Below are 13,340 nucleotides of genomic sequence, written 5' to 3'. Positions count from 1 at the left end.
TTTGACAAATGAGTTGAGATTTTGTTTTTCATACTGATCGTACCACTCCACGAATTCTATACCCAATTAAGCAGCTCCTTTAAAGAATTCGAGAAATTACTATTTTTTACTCCTGAATACCTAGAATATTGATAAATTTATATTTCAAAAATTAACTTTTAAATTTATAGAAGATAAATTTTCTCTAATAAAATTATTAAAATTTTAAAAAATTACCTAAAATTTTTAAATATTCTTTTACCTATTTAAACCCAATTCTAATTTTTTGCCACTAACTTTTAAATTCTCAACCCTTTATCACCGCCATCTAACTTTATTATCATCCAAATCTCATTCCTAATTACTACCATTGTCATCACTACGGTCGTCGCCATCATTATTATCGTCGCCATGACTATACTTCCACCACCTCTAATAACTCATACTTGGGTAGTTTCAAAATTTCTAAACCAAGACTTTTTTTTTTGTAATAAATCTATCATTCCCATTATCAAAATTTTAATTCCTCAAAATCTTCCATGGTTATTTTATTTATAGATTTTTAAACTACAAAATTTTCTAAATCCCACTTAAAAAACTAAAGTAGAAAGTAAAGGAAAAAATAACAAGTAACATTCAAATAGTGGTAGCTCATCTGATCTCACACTCGACAATAATTTCTCCCTTCTGTATTTCCTTCTTTTCACTGTATAGCATCTCTCTCTCTTTCTCTCTCTGACAGTAGTAATTTCCTTCATCATCTTCATACTTACTCCTCATCGTTGCACCTTATCTCTTTTTCTTTCTTTTTTTTTTTTTGGTTTGGTCTTTCTCACTTTTGGATCTTTCAATAGCCGGCAATGGCAACTATATGGTTCCTGGAGCCATTGCCCTCCTCTCTTTCCTCTACCTCAATCTAGATTTCATCGAGTTGTTGAAAAAGAGGTTTGCAATTCGTTCTCAGATGAAATAAAGGAGATTTGTGATTTATATGAGAAAGAAGATGGGCTCGTTGGTAGTGATCGGAGAAAAATAAAATAGTATAATAGTGATAGTAAAAAGAAAGAAGTGGCAATAGCAGCAGTGATGGTGGTAGTTAGGGACGAGTGATTGTGTGAAAGAATTTGGATGCTGGTAGGGTTTGGAATTGGTGTGGTGGAGTAAAATTTGAATTTAAGATTAGGTTAGATTAGAGGGTAGTTTAGGAATTTTAAATAATTTTTTCAGGTTCGGTAGTTTTGTCAGCAAAATTTCATCTTTCATGCACTACAAGAAAAATGCTGAATACTGTCAGATTTAACATCAGACGTTAGCAGCGGATTTACTGGCAGATTTAGTAATAAATTCGTCGGATAAAAAGATTATCGTCGAATTTGATTTTTCAACGGTAATAATTGGAGGAAGAAAAAAAGAAAAAATGATGCGATCATTACTGTCAGATTATCCGAATTAGTGCAATGCTGTATTTTGGTCATTTGCAAAGCATTAGTGCGGATTTATCCGCTGGTAAATCCGATAGTAATCTTGCCCTAAATTCAAACCGCAAACTTTTTTTCTTCTCATTTTTGAACTACCCTCTCTCTCTCTAACCTTCTCCTCTATCTCTCTCCCACTAACCACTTTTGGCAGCCGCTCTATCAGCATCGGCCACCACCAACAATGTTCAAAGACTGTGTGGACACCTTGTGTCGCGTTGGTCATTCTATTGCCACCGTTTTTTGTCGCCGCTACCACTGCTGCACAGAAATTTTGATTCACAACATAGAAATATTAATGCACAACACATAAATTTTAATAAGTAGCACATAAATTTTTGAAAGACCATATGCACATAACATTATTATTGTCCAACTAGTAAAGTATGCATGCCTCAAAGGCATTTTAAAGAACAACATAGAAATATTGGTGTATAACACAAAAATTTTGGTGCACAATACATAAATTTTTAAAAAAATATCAGATGTTCATAATATAAAAAATTTTGTTGCACACTATATAAATTTTTTATTAAAAACTATATACTCAGAATATTGACTCATTCAACCAACAAAATATATATATTATATACAAAAATTTATATACTATGTGAACAAAATTTTATGTTATATTAATAAGTTATGTGCTATGTATAAAATTTTGGTACAATCAATAAATTTCTATACTCTTTACAAAACAATCATCCGCCAAAGAAGCACCAAATGAAAAAGCATGTGATGCATGTGCGCATTTTTTTTTAATGATATTCTGCCAACTTAATTAAATTTAATTATTAAAAAACTTGTACTTGTAACATCATTAAAATATTAAATACTAAATTATAAATATTTAATTCTAAATTTAAAATTATAAATTTAAACATTAAAATTAAAAAATATTAGTTAACAAAAAATTAGTTCTTTAAATTTTTTTTTCTTTATATTTCTCCTAAAAAATCATATATACCTCTATTTTCTTTTCTTTTTTTTTCTTGACATGTGTCACTTTTTCTAACGAAACCAAAACAACAGAAAAGTACAAAAATCAAAACGCATCTTATTAGGAAGAGTTCATTGTTCATGGATATATTACATAGAAGGCAGAAACACACACCACAAGCACAGTGCAGTATTCACATATACAATGGACTACATGTGCTTGTCCTTATTATTATTATGTAGCGTCATGCCCAATCATTACACAACACTTGCAATACCACCTTTCTCAACCTTGAAGCTTTTCCCTAAAATTGAACCAAAAGACCAAGATATTATGTTATTAATTTGTGAGTACTGTCCAGTGGCACCAGAGAACCCTACCCTAACTTGTTCAGGAAGAACAGTGGTCAAATCTATGTCATGAGTGAAGTCCACGTTGTAACCATTAGGGTAAGAAGCAAAAACTCTAAGAGTCTTGCCATAGGGATCATAGCTTATTGTTACCGCCACCGGTTCTCCATTTTGAAAGTCCCATTCAGCGGTAACTTCCGACTTAATAGAGTTCACATCAATTCCGATGTGTTTGTAATCGGGATCCCCGAGATTGAGATTAGGGTACGTATCAAATTCAACAGCAACAACTTTGTCAGATGTGGATTTAAAACCAACGAGCTCTTTGCGCGTGTTGTTTAGTGCATTTGAGGCGCTAAAGAGGCCAAGGTAGCCACCACCGGAGTTAGGAGGGATAGTAGTATCCGGGGAAGCGAGGAAGAAGGTAAGGCCGTCAGCCGGGGTATCAGAAGGTGAAGAAATGAGGAAGATAAAGGAGGTGAATATGGATGCTACTGCTCCGGTGGATTTATCGTAGAGCGAAATGGGATCGGAGTACAAGGCTCGGCCGACGCTACCTCCTTGTGGGACGCCACTGCTGTCAACCTTAGTGAGTTGCAAGGCTCCGTTGCTTGAAACGGAAGCGTCGCCTTGGATGATGAGGAGATTCTCGTTACTTTGATCGAACCTGTCGAAGAGGAAAGTGGTGACATCCGCTGAGTTCACACTGTGGAGTAGGATGAGGAAGATGGCCACGGAGGCAGGAAGGGGAAGGGATAAGGGTATTTTGGAGCTAGACGCCATGGCTGGTACGTATAAAGTTATGTTTAGTGTGGGTTGCAAGTTTAGTGCTAATTTATTGGGTATATATAGAGTGGGTGACAGTAGGTTTAAGGCGCATGATGCATGCAAAACGTTACTTCTGTAAATATAAAAAAAATGTTAGGTGGATATTAAAAATTAATTATTATATTAATTAATTATATATTTATATATGTAATTTAATTTATTTTTAATATATATTTTATATTTTAATGTATATTTTATATTAATAAATAATTTTAATAATTAATTTTAATGTATATTTAATATAATTGTAAATATATAATATTAAAAAATATTGTGTATTTTAAAAATTTTAATAGCTGTTAATATATGTGTATACGTAATATTTGTATATTTCGTTTATAGTGTAAATGAGATACGTACAAAATTATCTCGATTATAATATAAACGAGATAAGATTTGAGACAAATTTTTATAATAATTTTTAAAATTATTTATTTCAATAATTAATATATTTATTTAATTTATTTAAAAAATTTCGTGTAAGTGATTGTAGTGTATTTTAAGATATTGTAGTGTATTTTAATATATTTATATTGGGCGGCAGCGCGGCCGGGGGATTGTTTGGGGTGGTTAATACCTTAATGACCTTCCCAAATTAATATAAAATTTTTTATTTTTATATTTTTGGTGAGAGGGACGGGGTGTTAATGATATTTTCAAATTAATAATTTTACATGTGAATTTTTTTATTTTGTATTTTAGTCCTCTCTTAATTTTTATATTTTAGACTTCGATTATAAATATTTTTATCTATTATCTTATCTTATTATTTATACTAATGTGGTGGCCTACTTATTATTATATTATATTATATTATATATATATATATATATATATATATATATAATATAATAATAAAATTTAAAATTTAAAGTAGATCATCCAATTATTTCGTAAACATATTAAATAAACAAAAAAATTTTATGTATCTCCTTTTTCATCTTTTCTTTTTTTTTTTAATTAAATTCGTAGAAATTCGACTTCTTTCCTTTTTTCTCCTCTTCCTCCTTCTTCTTCTTCTTTTAAATCTATACACACAAATTCTTCTTCTTCCCTTCTCTTTCTTCTCTTTTTCTAATGTTACGTCTTCTTCTTTTTCTTTTTCTTTTTTATTATCATCATCATTTATAACACCAACATTCTGCTAACATCTTTATTAGTTCTTATTTTTTCTGATGTCATCATTAAATAATTTTGTGTTCATTTTTTAGTTTATTTCGATTCATTTGTGTTAATTGAGGTTCATTTGATGCTGCTAATAAGTATTACTAAATTTTTTATTTTTTAAATAATTTTTTAACTATTTGTTCAAATCTTAATCAAATTCGATTCATTTGTGAATTGAGTTAGGTTCACTTGATACTAATTTTAAATATTCACCAAATCTGTTATTCCTTAAGAAATTCGGTTCATCTTTTAGTTTAATTGAGTTCATTTGCATGTAAAAATGAATTGAAATGTGCTTTTCTTACTGATTGAATGTTTATCACTTTATGTTCAAATCTGAATCAAATTCGGTTTATTTATTAATTGAGTTAGGTTCACTTGATACTACTTTTAAGTATTCACCAAATCTATTATTCTTTAAGAAATTCGGTTCATTTCTTAGTTTAATTGAGTTCATTTGTGAATTGAGTTAGGTTCACTACTTGATTCTACTGTTAAATATTCACCAAATTTAAACCAAATTCGGTTCATTTCTGGATCTAAATGAAACTCATCAATTAAAAGGAGGAAAAGAAAAAATGCGGTAACAACAGCAACAATAAAAAAATGATGATTGAGAGAAAATACGCGAAAAAGAAGAAATGCAAAAAAGAAAAAGGAGGAAGGTGAAGAATAAGGAGGAACAACGCAAATACGAAGAAAAAGGAATACAAAAATAAAGGAGGAAAACCAAAAAAAAAAAGAAGAACGCAAAGACGAAGATAAAGAAGCGTTATTCAAAAGTGCATGTGTACACGCGAGTGTAATGGAAGTAATTTTTGATGAATTTAAATCTGTTTATTAGACTTAAATATAAAAATACTTAAATATGTAGTTTGGCTGATTAAATAAATGTTATAATTAAATCTGAACAATCAATCTGTATTAAAAAAGACAATAATTAATAGAATCCCAATACAAGAAATTCTTACATGTTTATCATGTTGTTCTGTGGGCAACAAGTGAGTGTATTGAGAATTTAGAAGTTACTCAAATTGATTGGGTTGATGATCGAAATTGATTATATATATCTCATAAAAATTTCTAGTTAATGGAAAAAAAAAATCTTACCGAATATTTTAAGGTTTTCACTTTTTAAAAAAATTTGATGTCTATCTAAGTTTATTTTATATTGATTATAAATAATATATAAGATATCTTTTACTTTTTAAATTACGTTTTAAAATTGAGTTAAAAACTCAATTTTAATACAAAACCTCTTAGACACCCAAAAAAAAAAAAAATATACAAAACCTCACATCACCAAAAGCCAATTTCGTAATTTTCCCACGACATAGAGATTATTGACGGTCTTATATTATTCATACAAACTACAGCTATCGATTTTTTGCCACTTTCTATTATAATATTCAAATGTAGTACAATAATTGAAGACACCCAAGGAATCTATATAAAGATTAGTATGCATCTATGTTTTATCAAAGCCAACATGTGATTAATAATAATTGATTAAACTTATCTACAACGATTTATGAGATTATGTTTGTCATAAAATTACTTTTCCAAGAAACTACTTGAATTCCTTTTGTTTCTGTCCGTTGAGTTAATTCAATAATTTTTTTCATTGCTTGACGATACGAAGCTCTATTTTTTAATTGTTCGGTTATAAATTTTGCGAGAATATTAAGTTATTTATAAAAATTTTGTAATTCTTGATATAAAAAATATAAATAATTATATTTTTAATATATTTTTTTAAACAAAAATTTCTTTTAAATTTATTTAATTTTTTGTATAAATTTTTTTAGGTTAAATTACACCGTTGATCTCTACATTTTTAGTGAAATTATAAATTAGTTCCTACACTTTAAAATTTTGTAATTGATCCCTAAAGAGAATTAAAATTTGCAATTTAGTCCCATCGTTCAAAAAATGTTTGATTTAACAGAATATTCTCAATATATTCTCTATTTTAACAGAATATTCTCAGTATATTATGAGAATATTCTGTTAAATCAACACTTTTTGACTGACGGGGACTAAATTACAAATTTTAATTCTTTTTAGGGACCAAATTATAAACTTTTAAAATGTAAGGACCAATTTACAATTTCATTAAAAGTGTAGGAACTAACTGTGTAATTTAACCATTTTTTATTTTATTATATATATATATATATATTTTTTTTAAATTTACTAAATTCTAATATTATATAATAACATTAATTTTTTTTAAAATATTTAAACTAACAGAAATACAACATGTGATTATATCTTTAATAATATCTTTTACAAGTCATTAGAAATAAATGAGAGAAGGAATTCTTTTTTAAAAAAAAATTAAAAAAAATCAAAATATTATTTCGAAAAACAAATAAAAAGTGTTCAATATACTCATATTGTTTTTTAGGGGAAAAAATTGGGTGAGCCCCATCAAATCTATTATATAGTTATTTTTATGTATTAAATATTATTTATTAAAAATATGTTATGATATTATAGATTAGAAGACACATAACTAATTATATTTCTTAGGTTTCATTTGGTTTGTAGATCTATTAAGACATAGACATTGAGATATAAATATTTGAGATATAAATATAAAATATTTGTGTTCATTACAAAGTTTTTGTTTATTTGTGACAGTTTTTTCTCTTATTTGTGAGGGTTTCTGAAACCTTCATAATTTGAAGTTTCATAAGGTTTTTTGTGAAAGTTTTTAAAAACCTCCACAATCTATTCAGTGGAAGATTTTGTGTGTGTTTAGTGAGAGTTTTATATTAGACTTTTGTGCCAATTTTAAATTATTTTTGTGGCAGTTTAAAGCCTCTACAAATTAATTTTTTAACAAAAATTAACTATTTTGTGAGATTTTTAAACCTCCACAAACCCTTAATTATTTATTTTTTTTAATTTCAAATAATTCATTAATCTCATCTTATTTACATACTCTCAAATTAAAAATTTATTTTTAATATCAAAATTCAAAAAAGAATGTTGGTCGCTAAATCGGTTGCTAAGTTTCATTCAACGACCGATTTTAGCGACTAATGAAAATGGTCACTAATAGCAACCGATTTGGCGACCGATAATATTTTTCTTCGACCAAACTAAAGTTGGTCGTTAAAATTGGTCGCTATTTTTTAGTTTAATGACTGATTTAGCAACCAAAACAGAAAATTTTGTCTTTGCTTCTTTTAGTCACAAAATTAGTCGATTTTTTAATTTAGCGGCCGATTTAGCAACTAAGAAATAGGCTAAAAATAGTTGGTCATTAATTCGGTCACTACGCTCAGTTAGCGACCGATTTTAGCGACCAATTATAAAATGCTATTTTTTGGTTGCTAAATCGATCGTTATTTCTAAATTTAGCGACCGATTCAGCGACAGAAATACGAAAATAGTGTTATAAACTAATCGGTTGCTAAATCGGTCTCTAGTTTAAATAAAAGGGAAGTTACTGAGTTAATCTAACCTTGATCTAGCCACACCATCTTCAGATTCCTCGCACTTCTCACTAACCCTAATGTGACCACCATCGGAAGCATAACATACTCTCTATTTGTGTCGCCGTCATTATCATCGCTGTTGTCTACTGCCTGAAGCCTTCAACCATCTTCGTTGCTGGCTCATCGTATCTCACCTTCCTCTCGCTGTCAAGCTCTTATGATTTCTCTTACCTCGATCTCGATCTCACTCTAACAATCTCTCTCACCTTGATCTCGGTCTCACTCTCCGTTGCCGCTTCTAACTCACAATGCATTCTCACCTTGAAATTGAATTTCGAATCAGAAAACAATTATACAATTGTTGTTGTAGAACTTTGCTTTTTGTTGTTGCATACAATCTGAGGAAGGACTTGGTGTAGCATGGAGAATATGAGTGCTTGCTGAATACCATGGAAGCATATGTCATTGATGTCTGCCTTAGTTGGTAAGAAGTTAAGAGATTAGAAATTCACCACTTGCCACTTAATATTGATTATTAATTAATAATTAATTAAAAGAAAAGTCTAGGGGCCAGCAGTTTTATTGAATTTGGGCCAGCATGTAACCAGCAGAGAAAGGTGAGCCATTGGATGAAATCTCATACCAATCTCACACCATCAAATCATGATTGATGGCTAATTGATGGCTAACAATCACAAAAACTGCTGGCCCCCTAGCATTGCTCATTAATTAATTAGATGTTTCTTTATTTGAGGATGAAGATTGAGGAGTAGTATTATGGTTGGTTGAAAAGGAATGTTGTTAATGTGTAATTACAAATTTCTTTGGTTATTGTTTGTATAATCACCTAATTTTGATTGTTATACTTATTTTAGTATTCTTTTGTTGTAATTGTATAGATTTGTTTGTCGCCACTGTGTTTATCTCAGAAAATAAGATTCAATAATGAGGAGAATGTGAATGGATCAAATGCAAGGAAAGAGAACTCTTTGATCATATGGAACAAAAGTCCTAATTTTGTTAGATATGAAGCCCCAAACCTTGATGATGGGGAAGAAGTCATTATGATTATTAAGAATGATGAAGTATCTGTTGATGAGGTGGATTAATCAATTAGTTAGTGAGATCTATTTTTGATATTTTTTAGAATATCTTTGAGTGGTTTGGAGCAGCAGTGCAATGTTGTTAATTTAAAGAAGTATGAAGCCTTTTTCATCTATGTAGTATAAGTATTTTAAGTTACTTTAGCCATTGTTATATGAGTATTCGGGATCATATCTTTGATTTTCTTGGGTTTTGATGCAGGTTAAGACATTCTTTTATCTATGTTTTTTATGCTTATTGCATCATGCATGTGTGTCTATATTATATATGTCTACTCTAAAATTTTATAATATAATTAATTGATGATGTGGGATTTAATTATTTTAGGTAAAAGAGTTGCCGGCTAAGGTAGAGGTGATTGCTTGGTCAAAGAAGACTGGAATTCAGATGCTTAGATACAAATATCACATCATGGAAATTCAAGGCCACCCTAAATACTCTAAAGCAAAAAGATTACATTTTGGTATGTTAGTTGTTCCATCTTTTATTGTAGTTCTATATATACATTTCTCTGGGTACAAAACAAAAATTAATTTGGAGACTATTTGAAAAATTAAATTTATTAGAGACTAAAATGCTCGAAAGATTTGGAGTATGATTCTAATTTATTATTTGTAATGTGATAGGATGATTTTGCTGTGGAGTAAGGGAGAAGGTTGCACTTTGGGAGGCAGACAAGAAGATATGGAAGAGGATCTGCCTTAGTTTTGTCAGGGATTTTTTTTACTTTATGTAAATAAATTTTTTTTGTTTGTTTTTTGCATTTATTTGGAGTCATTGACTATAAACCCATCAATGTACATTTTAGATTGTAGATAATAAATTTAATGTATTTATAAATTTTATCTCTTTTAATTTTTATATTTCAATATAGATATTATGAATATTTTTGTATTTATTAAAAAATTGATTTATGTTTGATTCTTTTTATATTTTGTTAAAATATAATTATTTATGAAAACAAAATTTTAATAGTGGTATATGTGAAATTAGTAAAAATCTATAATTAGAAAATTAGTAACACTGACCGATTTAGTGACTGATTTTAAATTTTCAAATCAAACATAAGCGACCGATTTTATCGGCAACTGATTTAGCGACCGAAAAGTCAATTGCTATTTAGCGACCGATTTTTACAGCGACCAAAACAGTGGTCGCCATTCAACGATCAATACGTTTGATATTAGTTTGGTAGTATTAATGAAAAATTAGTTGATAACTGTTAGCGACCGAAATTAGTCGCTATTTTTAAATTAGTGACCAAGATTTTAAAAACTACCGAAATTGGTTACTATTCTAATAATTTTTTGTAGTAATTATATTGCAAGTTTCAAAATTTTAACCTGTTTTGTGTTGTGTTTGATGTGTTATAAAACTTATTCAAAACGCATTTACAAGAAAATAAAGCTAGGCGGCCTAGTCATTTTTAACTAACTTTTACTTAATTTATGTACATGCTTCTTGTCGCGCTCTTTTTTTTGTTTGATTAATATATTCAAAAAAATTATTAAGTATAAAAATTTTGATGCACAACAAAAAAATATTAGTATATAATACATAAATTTTGATAAGTAGTATATAAATTTTTAAAAGATTATATGTACATAATATTATTATTGTTTAACTACCAAACTATGTGTGTCACAGACATTTTAAAGCACAACATAAAAATATTAGTGTACAATACAAAAATTTTGGTGTGCAGTATATAAATTTTTAAAAGATTAGATGTTTATAATAATATTGATACTGAATCAACAAAATATGTACAATATAAAAATTTTAGTATACAATACATAAATTTTTTAAAAATTATATACTTAAAATAAATATTGACTCGCTCAATAAATAAAATACATATATTATATACAAAAATTTATATGTAATGTGCAAAAAAATTTATATTAATAAATTAGGAGACACTCAGATAAAGACGTTTAAAACGTTTTTTTTAAAGACGTTTTCTAATTTTTTAAAATTTAATATATATAATAGATTAAAATGTGTTATTTTTGTTAAAATTAGATCAGACAAATAAATTTGACTGAAAAATCGATAAACCAAACTTTAAACTAATCTAAACTAATATTTTTTTTATAAAAACTGACTATAATACTCTTATTATAAAAATGAGTAAAGTATCATTTTGTCCTCAAAGTTTGGGATAAGTTCCAAAGTTGTCCATAACGTTTCAATTGTCCTATTTAAGTCCCTAACATTTCAAAATTGACTCAATGTTGTCCTGCCGTTAAGGATCCGTTAACAGAATCCTTAACAGAATTGACGGCAGGACAAAATTGAGACAATTTTGAAATGTTAGGGACTTAAATAGGACGAAGATGTTGAGGACAAAAATGACACATAGAAATAATTTTAATTTTATCCTTCAATAATATCAATTTTTTACTATACATAGTATTCAATTATTTTTTAATCACATCTAAGTAAATTACATTTAATCATATTACTTTCATTCTAAATAAATTATTTTTTTTATAATTTTACTCTTAAAGATTTTTAGTTATCATGAAATGTTTGTAAAATGACTAGTATATAAACTTGCGGAAAAGAAAAATATATATATATATATATATACAATAAAATATAAATTATACTTTTTGTCTCTAATGTATCAAATTCTTTAAAATTTAAAAAAAAATAAATTTATTCAAAATGAAAGAAATGTAATTAAGTGTAATTTACTTAGATGTAATTAAAAAATAATTGATATTATTGAAAAATAAAATTAAATTAAAATTTATTTTTATGTATCGTTTTTGTCCCCAACATTTTTGTCCTATTTAAGTCTCTAACGTTTCAAAATGGTCTCAATTTTGTCCCGCTGTTAATTCTGTTAACGGATCTCTAACGGTAGGACAACATTGAGTCAATTTTGAAACGTTAAGGACTTAAATAGGACGATTGAAACGTTAGGGACAACTTTAGGACTTACCCTAAACGTTGGGGACAAAAACGATATTTTACTCTATAAAAATTGACTAGAATACTCTTATTAAATATATATAATAGAAGTATTTTACTTATTTTCTATAATAGGGGTATTGTAGTCATTTTTTACAAAAAAATATTAATTTAGACCGATTCAAAATTTTAGTTTATTGATTTTTTAGCTAAATTGATTTGTTCGGTCTAATTTTGATAAAAATAATCCAATTTAATCGATTATATGCGTTAAATTTTAATTGCTAAAAAAAATCTTTAAAAAAAGATATTTTAGGTGTCTTTATCTTTATGTGAGTGACCCCCTAATAAATTATGCAATCCTGCTATGTTACCACAGCATTTCTGCCAACATCTGCCAACTCTTATTTATAACTGTATTTAATTGAAGTATTTTTGTAGATGTGTCTAATAAAAATATTTTTTTTATAACTGTGTTTAATAAAAATATCTTTATAGATATATTTTTTAAATATGTCTCTTTATATATATATTTAAAATATAATAATTAATCATTATTAATAATAAATTAACAAATAATATATTAGTACCTATACTTTTTATACTTTTCAAAAAAATTTATCCACCGAAGAAGCATGTGATACATGCACACATCTTTTCATTGACGTCACTTTGATCGAATTTGATTATTAAAAAAATTCGTACGTGTAACATCACCAAAATTTTAAATATTAAATCATAAATATTTAATCTTAAATTTAAAATTATAAATTTAAACATTAAAATTGATAAATATTAATTAACTAAAAATTAGTTCACTAAACTTTCTCCTTTATATTTCTCCTAAAAAATCATATATACCTCTATCTTCTTTTTTTTTTTTCTTTTCCTTGACATGTGTCACTTTTTCTAACGAAACGAAAACAACAGAAAAGTACAAAAATAAAAGCGAAAGTCTAGAGTCAGCAACTTTTTGTATTTTGTGGCCAGCACTTAACCATCAAAAGAAAAATGAGTGATCTCTCATCATTGGATGACCAATTGATGTAATCTCACACCATTAAAAACATGATTGATAACCAATTGATGGTTACAAAACACAAAAATTGCTATTCCCTAGCACTCC

The 13,340-nt window shown here is 27.7% G+C and overlaps 1 protein-coding gene across 1 annotated transcript; it reads right to left on the bottom strand.

The window, feature by feature from the left end:
• Nucleotides 1-2,491: 2,491 nt before the first annotated feature.
• LOC130948669 (lectin alpha chain-like) lies at nucleotides 2,492-3,549 on the bottom strand. Its single transcript, XM_057877508.1, has one exon. It carries the CDS (start codon nucleotides 3,525-3,527, stop codon nucleotides 2,652-2,654), a length of 876 nt encoding a protein of 291 aa, XP_057733491.1. The 5' UTR covers nucleotides 3,528-3,549; the 3' UTR covers nucleotides 2,492-2,651.
• Between the last annotated feature and the right edge of the window lie 9,791 nt (nucleotides 3,550-13,340).

This window comes from Arachis stenosperma, chromosome 9 (assembly GCF_014773155.1).
Source record: "Arachis stenosperma cultivar V10309 chromosome 9, arast.V10309.gnm1.PFL2, whole genome shotgun sequence".
In the NCBI taxonomy this organism is placed as follows: domain Eukaryota; kingdom Viridiplantae; phylum Streptophyta; class Magnoliopsida; order Fabales; family Fabaceae; genus Arachis; species Arachis stenosperma.
The sequence above is the reverse complement of the archived record's forward strand: the minus strand, read 5'-3'. Positions and strand labels throughout refer to the sequence as shown.